Source organism: Lottia gigantea (assembly GCF_000327385.1).
Source record: "Lottia gigantea unplaced genomic scaffold LOTGIsca_153, whole genome shotgun sequence".
Taxonomy (NCBI): Eukaryota; Metazoa; Mollusca; class Gastropoda; family Lottiidae; genus Lottia; species Lottia gigantea.
In genome coordinates this window covers 38291-50943 of record NW_008707846.1, presented here as the reverse complement: position 1 = coordinate 50943, position 12653 = coordinate 38291, and the positions used below count along the sequence as shown (strand labels likewise).

Here is a 12653-nt window from a genome sequence, read left to right as displayed (position 1 = left end):
TGCGATATCCCAAATGTTAGGTCAACATCGATATAATGCTTTAAAAGTTTATCAATTCTTTTACAGGTAGTCGACACAAATTCGAACCAATATCTAATAATGTTCATGAACTAAAGCACTTGATTTTTTTATTTCAATTAATGACTACTGGAAAATATGGAATTATGGAATATTCTTCTATTTATTTTTAACATTTGAAAGAAATTATCTTGATAAATTAATTTCTACTATCGGTTAAACAGTTTTATTTCATTGAGAAAACGACAGACTTTTATTCTGAAAAGTATGTTGCTTATCCAAATTGGGCACTTCTTCAAAGTTTCTCTTTTTGATAAATTGGAAATTGACACGCACCATTTCATTAACCAGTTGTTCTTTTTTTTATATTTCTCGTTTAGCTTCTTATAATTATAATAAACATACTATCATTTATATATATTTTTACTTCCAGATCAACAGAACGTTTTTTAATAACCATAGTATCATCCACAAGAGGAATGCAAATAATGCTAGTCGGAAACATCTGCTTCCATTCTAGCCTCTGATATCTGTTTTGACAGTTGTCGGCTGGAGAAGGGTCAGGAAAACTTGACCACGTTTTAAAGGGATTTTTCGCACCAACGATTGTGCTGTCCTGCTGACAACTTTTAGCATAGTTGTTAGAGGGTGGAATAGAGGCAAATGTTTCGGTCTAGTAAAATGCTGGGAACACAAGCGGGAAACTATATGCCTTTCGGAGAGTCCACATAGCTAATAGCGTTTATTTATTTATACCAACTGCTGTTTTCGCAATTTTATCTTGCCATTAGGAGATGGGAATAGTGTTTATTTAGTATTATTTATTGTGTATACCCCTTGCTGTTTGTAAAGGAAATTGTGATTATCACTCAAATCTGATACAGTGTTTAATTAATTTGAGATTGAAATAAATCAGGAGTGAAATATCATCAACATTTAAAGATGAGTTCTCTTGATTTCATTTATGAAAATAAAAATGCTAATACTTATATGAATATTGGTATTGAAAATACCAGTTTGTCTCACATGTCCATAATAAATTCATAATTAGATAAATTAGAAGAGAATTACCAGCAGAAATACAAAGGTCAAAAAGTGTTTCGGTTTTATCCAGACTGGACATTTATGATTGGTTAAAACTCTTAATTATATGCAATAAGAACATAATGATATGACTAAGAATCCAATATAATTCATTAGAAATACAAATTACACGTATAGTTTTCTTAATTTGACACTAAAAAAAAAGGAAACCCATCTTTAATATTTTCAGATGAGTTTAATTTTTTTTATTGCTTAAATGATGTTTGACATAATAGCCTAATCTAGCCATGTTTTCCTATAAATATACGGATTATGGAAAGTAAATTAGAATATTGCGGTTAGATTATAAAGGACTTGTATCCGGATACACAGATTAAGGCTAGGGAACCTGTGTATAATACCTATTGTTTTGATTTTAACACCACGTACTTCTAAAGTATATTCGATAGTAACATTGTATTCTGGAATGAATTACAGTAACCATAGGTCACCAAGAAATCATAACGTTGTAAATAGAAGATGTAACTAATGTACATTAATGTAAGTTAATCAGAATACAAAGGCTGGTAATAGTGATTAGCCGTTGCCGAAAACAACATGGTTCATGAATATTGCTCTAAGGTACAACTAACGAAAAAGAACGAACATTGAAACCCCAAAATGCGTCATTGCTGATATAAAACGGGTCCCACATTCCAGTATTACTTGCTTTGATTGGTTAAAATAACACTAAAGAACTCGACAGTAATAGAAAACTTGTTAGATTACAAAGGCGGATCAAATCTGTATTATATCGGCTGACCTCAGACTAACCTTTAAATAAAGACAGTGATAAACGCACTAATAGATTTATTTATTTATATTCTAAATATAACAGAACAAAAGCCGGTTTATACTCCGCAAGGCCGAGTTAAACTCCGATAACGAAAGAGTAAAGCGAAGAAAACAGAAAGTTAAGTGAAGCTTTGATTTGATGCGCATCGCAATGTTAAATTTTCGAATGATAAGCGGCAAATACGCCGACGCCAGATTGCTCTGCCTTTTCAGTGTCATTGATTGGTTGCAAAGCCCAAAGCAAAGCGAAGAAGTAGGATCACATCCTAAACTTACGAAGGTACGTCGTATGCGAAACTTCGCTTCATAGCTGAGCTTTGAAGCTTACTACGCTCAAGCGAAGAGAAACCTGAGCTTCGCTTAGCGGAATATAAACTGGTTTTTCAGACGAGAGTTGTAGTTACCAGCAATCTCTGATGATCTTATCAGTTTTTATTTCAGCTGAACTTGGTCGAGATTTTGCTAAAATATCCTCGGTGCCATTTGACTTCTCTGGGTAAAATATTAACGCATTTTCACCGATTCTTGCCAGTTCGTGCATGGCAGCTACCCTCTCAATCACTTCATGCATGACGGATAGATCTACTCGGAAAAAGCCGCTGAACGGAGAATCCAGGTCGGAGACTACAAAACATAGCATACTGATAGAAAATACCGTGATAATACACATTACTAGTTCCATTCGATAACTGAAGGCATTTAATAACAATATTCCAACAAAGGAGAAAAACCCCAGAGTCTCTAAAAACATCCACCTGAAACGAGAAAGTCAAAATAAGAAATTGAATATGAATTGAAAAAGATATCTACCTTCGTCAACCATACATTTCTCGCGGGTTACAGAATGCTAAAAAACAAATACCTTGTTAAAGTCGTACAGGAAAAACTTCGTTATGTTATTTCACTGTGGTATAAAACAGAAGGTAAAGTTCTAATTTTTATAAGTATCATAAGAACAGAAGGACCGTGAAACAAATTCATGTCTGTTTTAGAAAACTGGATATTTTTTTTTTATAATAAAATAAGATTAATGGTGTTTATATAATTCCTACTGTTCAGATTTGGCTGCAGTGTGTAAAAGCAAAATGCTACCAAGTTTAAAAAGTTTCCTGGTTCGTCGTCCGATCGACCGAACACTTCTGAAAATTGATCTCCACGACCTACCTATCACTAACATGGAAAAATCTTGATTTTAAATGATTGGCCAATCAGATGAGAAGAATAAAAAGCATCCTTAGTGATTTTGTATAATTTTGGTATTCAGACATCCGCGTGCATAAATGTGAAAATGAACTATGCGTAGATCGAATCCAACATTTCGGTATTTGTAAACAACTTGGCACGGTTGAATCACAGCAGAAATTGATTTGAAATCACCAGACAGAAATGAAACTACTCCCATCGATCAATCATAAACAGAGCAGAGAAGACAACTCATCTGTCAATAGATTTTGATTTTTAAAGTAAAATTCCATGTCTGCTTTTCTAGCACTTTGATTTCTAATTCATGACTGCGCACAATGATTAAGGGATACTTTCAACAAATTTTTGATGAACGTACTGATAAAGCGATGGGCAATTTTTGAAAAAAAATACACTACAAGTCTCGATTATCAATTCTGAAATGAAACGCAGTAAGACTGGATAGATTTTTACAGTTATTCTTGAAAAAATTCATTTTAAGTCTAAAGTCAAACTGTTGTTGTGGGTTCTTATCTCAGTCATGAAAGTCTGATGACCTGCAATAAGTCATCTTTGCTTATTATTCCAGTCGCCTGCATCTGAATAATCCGGAAAAGATCAAAGCCAAGAGATTTGGCCGAGGAACAGCTGGTAGAAAGGACCGTAAAAATCCTTAATATTGTCATCCTTGTAAAACAAATGGTTATTTTTTCGTAAACTATATAATGTCGTTTTTTGTAATCTGGAAGTGATATTGGTTGCTCTAACAAAGATTTCAATATAATTAGACGTCTATATCCCTTTGATACACAATTCAAAAATAAGTTATCATATTAAATAAGCCTTTGTGTGAATAAAAATGCCATTTATAACTGAAGAAAAAAATATCACAGCTTTCAGTACAACGACCCCTTTATAATAGTACAAGTATTTCATAACCAGAAATAAATGATCATTGATATACAGTTGTCTCCTAGCTTTGGTTAACATTAATGAAGACATTGGGGACAAGCTGTAACACAATCGTCATTTGCTTGCGTTACGTCGAACAAATAATGATCGTTGGTTCTAATCTCGGCCAGCTTGTAAAAATCTTGTGACCTTGAAATATTCAATAGTAAATAGTCAAATAATCATTTTAACTCGGTATTAGAATTGATCCAGCTGTCATAGATAATTCGGGAAAGATCAGGGTCTAGAGCTGAAATCTGCCCGATAACCCCCTCTACCACCCACCCTTTACCTAAGGGCTTCTTTTTCTATGGATGAGAAAGACGAAACTTACTTCACAGGGTGGATTCTGGCATGTAAAACCCCCATTCTGTCAGAACAGATACTGTTTAAAGCCATGATGTGTCCCATTATTTTCTCTGACAGACATCTATCTACGTGGTTAGTTTTACTGGTGTTAACATGGCGTAGCGTGTCCAGCACTGACCAGATTTTTACTGTAATATATAAACAAACATATTTATAAAGGAGTACGGAACTCTGACTATGGTATACTACCATTGTAGGCTACAAACATAAAATAGAATGTATGTAGAAACATACTGGCCTTCTTTTGCTGCAACCGTTAGGCGTTTATAAAATACATTGTTAAATTGGAAATATTGACTTGCCATGACGCCATAAAAACTACTCATTTTCAGTTTCCAGTTTTCTATAAGTGTGTCATGACTGTAGGACATAGGCATCGGTTTATTGTTTCATCAGAGCGATACACAGCTTTCTTCATACCAGCTCCTCCCACCCGTTTCACTTACAAAGAAAATAAAGTTGAAACAACTAAGAGGGGGGGGGGGGGGGTTACCTGAGGGGCATTTTGGACAGCGAAGCAACCAATTATTCATGACTTGGTTTAAATTGGAAAGAGGGTGGAGGTAATCTGGACATCCAAATATCAAAGGTGTGTAAATGAATCCAAAGGAAAAGATTTTTACGGAGTCTTACCCTTCAGATCGTGTGGAGCTTTATACTTGTAAGTGGACACATCTCTATCTAAAATCTGCAGGATCATAAAGATAGCTTCCGTCTTGATGGACTTGTAGATCTCCATTCGGAGCTGCTGACTGGGCAGTCGGAGCTTAGCCGTAAACGTAGCTATTTGATCTATCATACTAATCTCGGCAGTCATTTTCATCAGGATTTCATGCTGCTTACTGATGGCAGATTGAAACGCAAAGCCAAAGGATGTGGCGTAAACCAATCCGGCGGGTGCAAGAAAACACGCAATGGCGTCGTTGATATCCGGCTTTGTTACATACTCTTCTACTGGCCACAGAAACTTTGTTACTGGGTCGTACATGTATAAAGTCAATGGACATAAGGCTAACGACAGCAGTGCCGGTAAAGCAATTCTCATTAGTTCTTTCGGGCGGTTGTAAGAGTTCTTTAAACTGTCCATAACTTCCAGATCAAACCGAGTAAAAAATGGCTCATCGTTCAATAAATCTTTTTCGTTTAAGGTTTCATTATCGAGCTTGATTTCTTCCACCTTGGTCTGCTTGTTAAAATTGTCAAATTTGCTTCGGTTGGCAATAACGTTTCGGATAAAGGCCCGACTGAATGTAAGCGTTGATTGTTTAATAGCTGAATATTTAGTTCTTCCCAATAAACCCAGTAAACCTATAATGAAAATAGGCAAAATCATTTTCGTTGCCTTACATGCACGTACTACAGGAGCACAGTGTGCTACCGCTCTACTAGGTTTGTCGGTATTGCTTTTGGGTAGTGCACTACCAAACGTTGGATAGTATGGTACAAGTTAACAGGGGGTACTAAGATGGACACACAGACAATATAAATAGGTTTTTATGATAACAACTCTCGATTCTGACGATTCACGTTTTTTGGTCGAGTTTCAGTTCCATTGTGCTTACGGTGGGAGAATGGGGTATCAGGGAAGTTAAAAAATATAGAACGTACCTCAAGTTTAAAAGATTTGGAACTATGCAATTCTAATCGCTCATATTTCAGAAGTTGGATTGGATCTGTGACTGGGACCATGCGATAGAGTGTTAAAGTATGTTCACAAAGTTTATCGTAGGGAGAGAAAACTTTAAATTTTGATATTATCTATCAATGAACTGAGAACAGTAGTATACTTTTACTAACCCAAAATTATAATTATCATCAATAGAAACGGTGGAACAACTATTTCAGCCGCAGATGGTCGGACCTCTGCCTGAGCAGTTTTCTCTGGCTCCGAAGTGGCCTCTGGCTCTGCATGCTCTGGGTATGCTGTTCCTTCGGATTCTGCTGAGACAGACAATTCCGGTTCTGATGTTACTTCTGGTTCTGATGTTACTTCTGGTTCTGATGTTACTTCGGGCTCGGATGTTACTTCTGGTTCGGATGTTACTTCTGGCTCGGATGTTACTTCTGGCTCGGATGTTACTTCTGGCTCGGATGTTACTTCTGGCTCGGATGTTACTTCTGGTTCAGATGTTACTTCTGGCTCGGATGTTACTTCTGGCGCGGATGTTACTTCTGGCTCGGAAGTTACTTCTGGTTCGGATGTTACTTCTGGCTCGGATGTTACTTCTGGCTCGGATGTTACTTCTGGCTCGGATGTTATTTCTGGCTCAGATGTTACTGCTGGTTCGGATGATACTTCTGGTTCGGATGATACTTCTGGCTCGGATGTTACTTCTGGCTCGGATGTTATTTCTGGCTCAGATGTTACTTCTGGCTCGGATGTTACTTCTGGTTCGGATGATACTTCTGGTTCGGATGTTACTTCTGGTTCAGATGTTACTTCTGGCTCGGATGTTACTTCTGGTTCGGATGTTACTTCTGGCTCGGATGTTACTTCTGGTTCGGATGTTACTTCTGGCTCGGATGTTACTTCTGGTTCGGATGATACTTCTGGCTCGGATGTTACTTCTGGCTCGGATGTTACTTCTGGCTCAGATGTAACTTCTGGTTCGGATGTTACTTCTGGTTCTGTAGCAGTTTCCGGTTCTGGTATGGTAGCTGAAATTAGAATATATGAAAGTATGAGAAATGTAGAAATTTTCTTTAGAACGTTAAAACTTTATAAATTTAATTTTACCTTGGGTGTAAAGTAAGATGCCTTCAGATCTAGAATGGGTGATATAAATCACAGAAAATAAATGAAACGAAATATCTACTACTATTTTTTGTTCAGATTGATTATTGAGACTGGTATTGATCTAATTATCAAGAATTACGAGGATGTGACAATCCCTTTTCACGTATTTCCTGTTTTATTGTTCAAGGGTCGATCGGCGGAACGTTTGTTAATATCAAAACAGACCTATCATCTAATTGAATTTATAACTTCTTTTTGTTTTGCATTGCCCCGAGTCACCACCAGTAGAGATGATTGAAAAGTAACTACAGAGCGACTCTTTCAATGTGCAAAACCATTAAAATACTCTACCAACGCTCTATTAACACAACTGGAATGGATCTAGATCTTTCTTTTCCGGTTTTTATCTTACATTAAAGCTCTCACATGACCTGAGTTAATTGTTATGTTTGATTTCTATGTCACAATAAAAATTCGATTGAACATTATTTTCTCAGATTATAGATTACAAATTTAATTAGAATAGAATAATTATACAATACTTCTTTTTGTACCATTCCAATTTTCAATCAGACGTCTGTGGTTCCTGCAATTCCACTAGAAGTAAGCGCTTTATAACGTCACTAATCGCGAAGGGCCTTATGTCATAAAGCATGTTTTCCATTAGTGACGTCATCAAACACTTAGTTTTAGTAAAATTGCAGGAACCAAAGACGTCCGATTGAAAATAGGAATGGTACAAAACTAAACTATCGGTGTCCCCGATACATATAAAAGATTTAGGAAACCTCTGTACAATCCCTTTAGATGGGTTCCCTTATTTTCATTTATGAAAACGAAAATGCTAATACTTATATGAATAGAAAGAAGAGGTGTTCTAATGGCTTGGAAAAATACTAGTTTGTATCACATTCCATAATAATTCCTAATTAGCTAAATTAGAAGAGAATTACCAGCAGCATTCCAATGAGTGACCGATCAAAATAGGTCAAAAAGTCTTTTTTGTTTTGTTTATCCAGACTGTATATACATGGACATTTATGATTAGTTAAAACTCTAAATAATATGCAATAAGAACATACTGATATGATTAAGAATACACGATTATTCATTAAAAACACCAATAAATCAAATAGTTTGCTTAATTTGACACTAAAAAATACGGAAAACTATCTTTAAGAAATAAAAACAATCGCTGTTGATAAAATACAAAAGGCTTTTTTAAAATACTATTAATTAAAATAAATCAAAGGTTTACGTCATCTCCAGATTTTTTTAAAGAAAACAAATAATGGTTAAGAGAATAATTGTGTATACAAACTTATATCGATTTAAAAAAATAAAAAGTATAAAGTATATATAATGCAGTAATGGGTGACGAATTTCAAGAACTTGACTTGAAACCATGATTGCAACCTATAAATAAACTATTTTGCGATAGAGAAAAAGAATATTTAATAAGGAATTGATTTTCCAATTATCAGAGCGCCTGTGGTTCTTACAATTTCAGTCAAGCTAATAAGCGTTTGTTTTACTTCACTATCGCAAAGATACTTATATTTATTACCTTCATATAACCTCTGACTAAATATTGGAATGATGCAAACAATGCTGTTAGTGTTCTCAATACACGTAAAAAGCCGAAAGTTGAAAAGCATCTGTGCAATTCCTTTTAACCTGATTTTCTATTTATTGTGTGTATCGGGGACAGTTATTAGCTAGCTTTGTTTTTCACCAAATATGTCCATCGATTTTTCAACAAAGGTGTAATTAACCTATCAACTCGGTATTTCCAGTTTGTATAGCAATTATAGTTTTAAGAGCTAAATGTGTTTACAGTGAAGTCCGCGCTGTTTTGACGAATTGATAAGTACGTGTTGCCCCTTGCAGATTATAAACTTGTTATAAGCTGAACTGTCAAGATATTGCTTTCAAATATAACGTCAGCCATCTACAGGTGCTGCCAATGAAGTCCGCGCTGTAATATTTCCACGAACTGATATTACTCAAGTACATACTGCCTATTGCTATTAGCTGAGCTGTCAAAATAATGAAACAGTTGCTATGGGCGATGTTTTCCATTTCCCATACAAACAATGAGAGATTTCTAGACATTTGTGCAAATTTGGTTCAGAAAATAAACACTAAATCAAACAATATCATCATTTATAAATTATAATGAATAATTATTTAATATCTTCCTTGAGTTCTGTCAAATAATTGTTTTGTTGCCTTTTTCTTGATTTTATTCTGTAACTAGTTGTGATATATCAATAAGTAACAAACAAACTGCTTTATTAAAAATAACTACTGAACAGTGGCGGCGCCAGTGGGGGTACAGGGGTCATTTGTCCAACTAGAAAAGTGCTTTGCAGCCCTAATTGTACCCTGCTTCATTTCATCAAATCTAAATGTCTACCTTTTTTCTCCAAAATAAGTGTCAAGATGCACAAAATCAATTGAGAGGACCCTCTAAGACACTCTATGAGAGGCTTGCGACAATGACACCACCACAGAGTAGCCAAAATGTGAATTCAGCTGCAGTAGTTCCCCCCCATTGAGTCAGTCTGGCCCCTATTTGTACCCCCCAGTCTTGGAAGGCTGGCACCGTCACTGCAACTGAAAGCACGCTTGTCAACAGAAATTTAAGATGTTGTTTTCGCAAACTCACTTGTGTGTACTATCTTTTAAGTCCAGGGAAGTTAATCTGAACTCGATTTGTCAATAGACGAGATAAATCCATTTAAATTTGAATAAGAAGAATATTTGTATGGAGAACATTAGACCAGTGTTAAGATAGATGTAGCTCGTGGACAGTTAGTGATCTGACAGACGATGAAAACAGAGGAGATCAATATGTCCCTTATCAATAAATCAATAAATCAATATCTATATTTACACGTTTTAAAGTATTTAAACAATACAATCTTTAACTGTATCGATATATTGAGTTCTCAAATCAGCTGATTGATTTATCTGATGACATCACCATTGTTAGGCCTAGTTCAAAACATAATATAGCGGATTAAAATACAAAGCATGGCAAGTCTATACATGCGGAGTTTCACTCATGGTACTTGATCTCGACTGGCGTCAGAATAGAGATCCTGAAAATCGGAAGACAGAAAAGTGAAATTATTCCAGAGAAAATGCTATCTATGGCAAAAACGCGGTAGTTATTAGACTTGGTATATTGGATTAATATCGCCTACACGTAGAAGTTAACGTTATTCTAGCGGCAAATAGAATCAAAGAGAGAATTAATTGTTTAACAAACAATAGAGAGGAAAGGTTAAACAATAGGCAAGGTATATTTATCATGGTGTTTGAGACTCTTTCAGTACAATAAAACTGGTGGGAGAGGTGATATTAGTACTAATATTTATCAAAATATTTTATTCGGCTCTGACTTCAAGTCAGAAACCTTTTGTTTGCACTGCACTTAAGTAGATAATGTAACTTGCGCCTTCAACCATTCATATCTTCCCGAATACCCTTTGTCATCTCAGTAGAGAAGTCATACTCAAAACCTCATTGCATCTCAAAATTTGAGGAGAGAGCAATGAGAGGGTAGATTCTTTTAGAGGATACAGGGGTCTAACACCAAAATTCAAATGTATTGTATTCGAGAAAATACAAAGTCGCAGTGTGGCAGAAACATTGGACGTAAAACTACCTTTAAGTTCATTTTTTTACTTCCGGGTGTATATTGAAGAGAAAATTACATTATATATTTATCAATAGTATACAGTAGTATATCAATTGTTAACATTAGTTCAGAAAAGAGCCTTAAAACTAGATCAATGGGGAGCGGATAAATCGTTAAAGAGCAAAGATAACATTTATTGATATATTTTCCTTTGGATTTTGTTTTTTGCCATTGTCATGTAATAGTTTATGTTCTAACTTACTTAAAACCCAACCCCAGCTGTCATTCAAACTTTCACGTGATTGAGACATTCTTAACGAATAAGTATCCATTTAACTATTCATATAAGAAGTTAAATCAACCAATTCCACATTTCTTTGTATATACATACATGTATTAATGTAAAAAGGAAATTTAGTTTAATGTCCTATTTGTCTGCAAATGTTTGGGATGATGAGGACAACAACGCCATGCAGTGTGATGGAAAGGACAGTGGCATTAGACAGCTCTTCTTTGATTTCAACTATACAGGGATCTTTCACAAAGGGTCTTGGTTTACGGTCCCATCCAAACAACTACATGCTTTTTTCAATGCATACGGTCTCCGGCAACACAGTACATTTGTGATCGCAAATGGTCGCAGTCCGATGTGAGTGGGCTGTAAGTTTTATCATATTGCGGCTCTATAAAAAAACAACAGACATTTTATAATTATAAACGGGGCATCCGAACTATTAGTGAAGCATCCGAACTATTAGTGGAGCATCCGATCATCCGAAATATTATTGGGGCATCCGAAATATTACTGGGGCATCCGAACTATTAGTGGGGCATCCGAACTATTAGTGGAGCATCCGATCATCCGAAATATTATTGGGGCATCCGAAATATTACTGGGGCATCCGAACTATTAGTGGGGCATCCAAACTATTACCGGACATCGGAACTATTACTGGGCATCTGAACTATTAGTGGAGCATCCGAACTATTAGTGGAGCATCCAAACTATTAATGGGGAATCCGAACTATTAGTGGGGCATCCGAAATATTAGGAGGCATCCGAGCTATTAGTGGGGCATCCGAACAATTAGTAGGGCACCCGAACTAGTAGTGGGGCATCCGAACTATTACCAGGCATCCAAACTATTACCGCGCATCCGAACTATTAGTGGGGCATCCGAACTATTACCGGGCATCCGAACTATTAGTGGAACATTCGAACTATTAGTGGGCCATCGGAACTATTACCTAGCATTGGAACTATTACCGGGCATCAGAACTATTACCAGGCCATCAGAACCATTATCGGGCATCAGAACTATTAGTGGGGCATTCGAACTATTAGTGGGGCATCCGAACTATTACCGAGCATCCGAACGTCCGAACGATAACTGCGGCATCCGAACTATAAGTGGGGCATCCGAACTATTACCAAACGATAACTGGGGCATCCGATCGTCCGAAATATTACTAGGGTATTCGCACTATTACTGGAGCATTCGAACTCGTTTTGACTCAATTAGTTTGTGATCTTTTATTTAGCATTAAATTGAAGTGATTTACACTAAGACTCGGAAAGTCGGTCGGAAAGCTTGATTACCGACTTTTTATTTTCTCGTTATTTTGAGAACTATGTCAATATATTTTAAATTTGAAACTAGAATTCTTTTGAAAGCTTCAATGCTTTTATTGCAGTATACACAAGACTGATCGATTTTAATAATTCGTACGCACTTGTTTTTAAGTCAATTTTGCATTTGTGTTTTCTGCATATTTAAGTTCTCAATGGTTCATCGATTTTGATGTTGATCAATCTCCAGAATGGAAACGTCAGATTTTCATTGGAAAAAAGAAACAGATAGCTGAAAC

General features: G+C 35.9%; 1 protein-coding gene across 1 annotated transcript; it reads right to left on the bottom strand.

The window, feature by feature from the left end:
- Positions 1-1895: 1895 nt before the first annotated feature.
- Positions 1896-11095, bottom strand: LOTGIDRAFT_238582 (hypothetical protein; the record flags this gene model as incomplete). Its single annotated transcript, XM_009050707.1, has 5 exons — positions 1896-2651; positions 4364-4526; positions 5032-5706; positions 6196-7056; positions 11047-11095. The coding sequence occupies 5 exons, from the start codon at positions 11093-11095 to the stop codon at positions 2297-2299; spliced, it is 2103 nt and encodes a 700-aa protein (XP_009048955.1). The 3' UTR covers positions 1896-2296.
- Positions 11096-12653: the final 1558 nt, after the last annotated feature.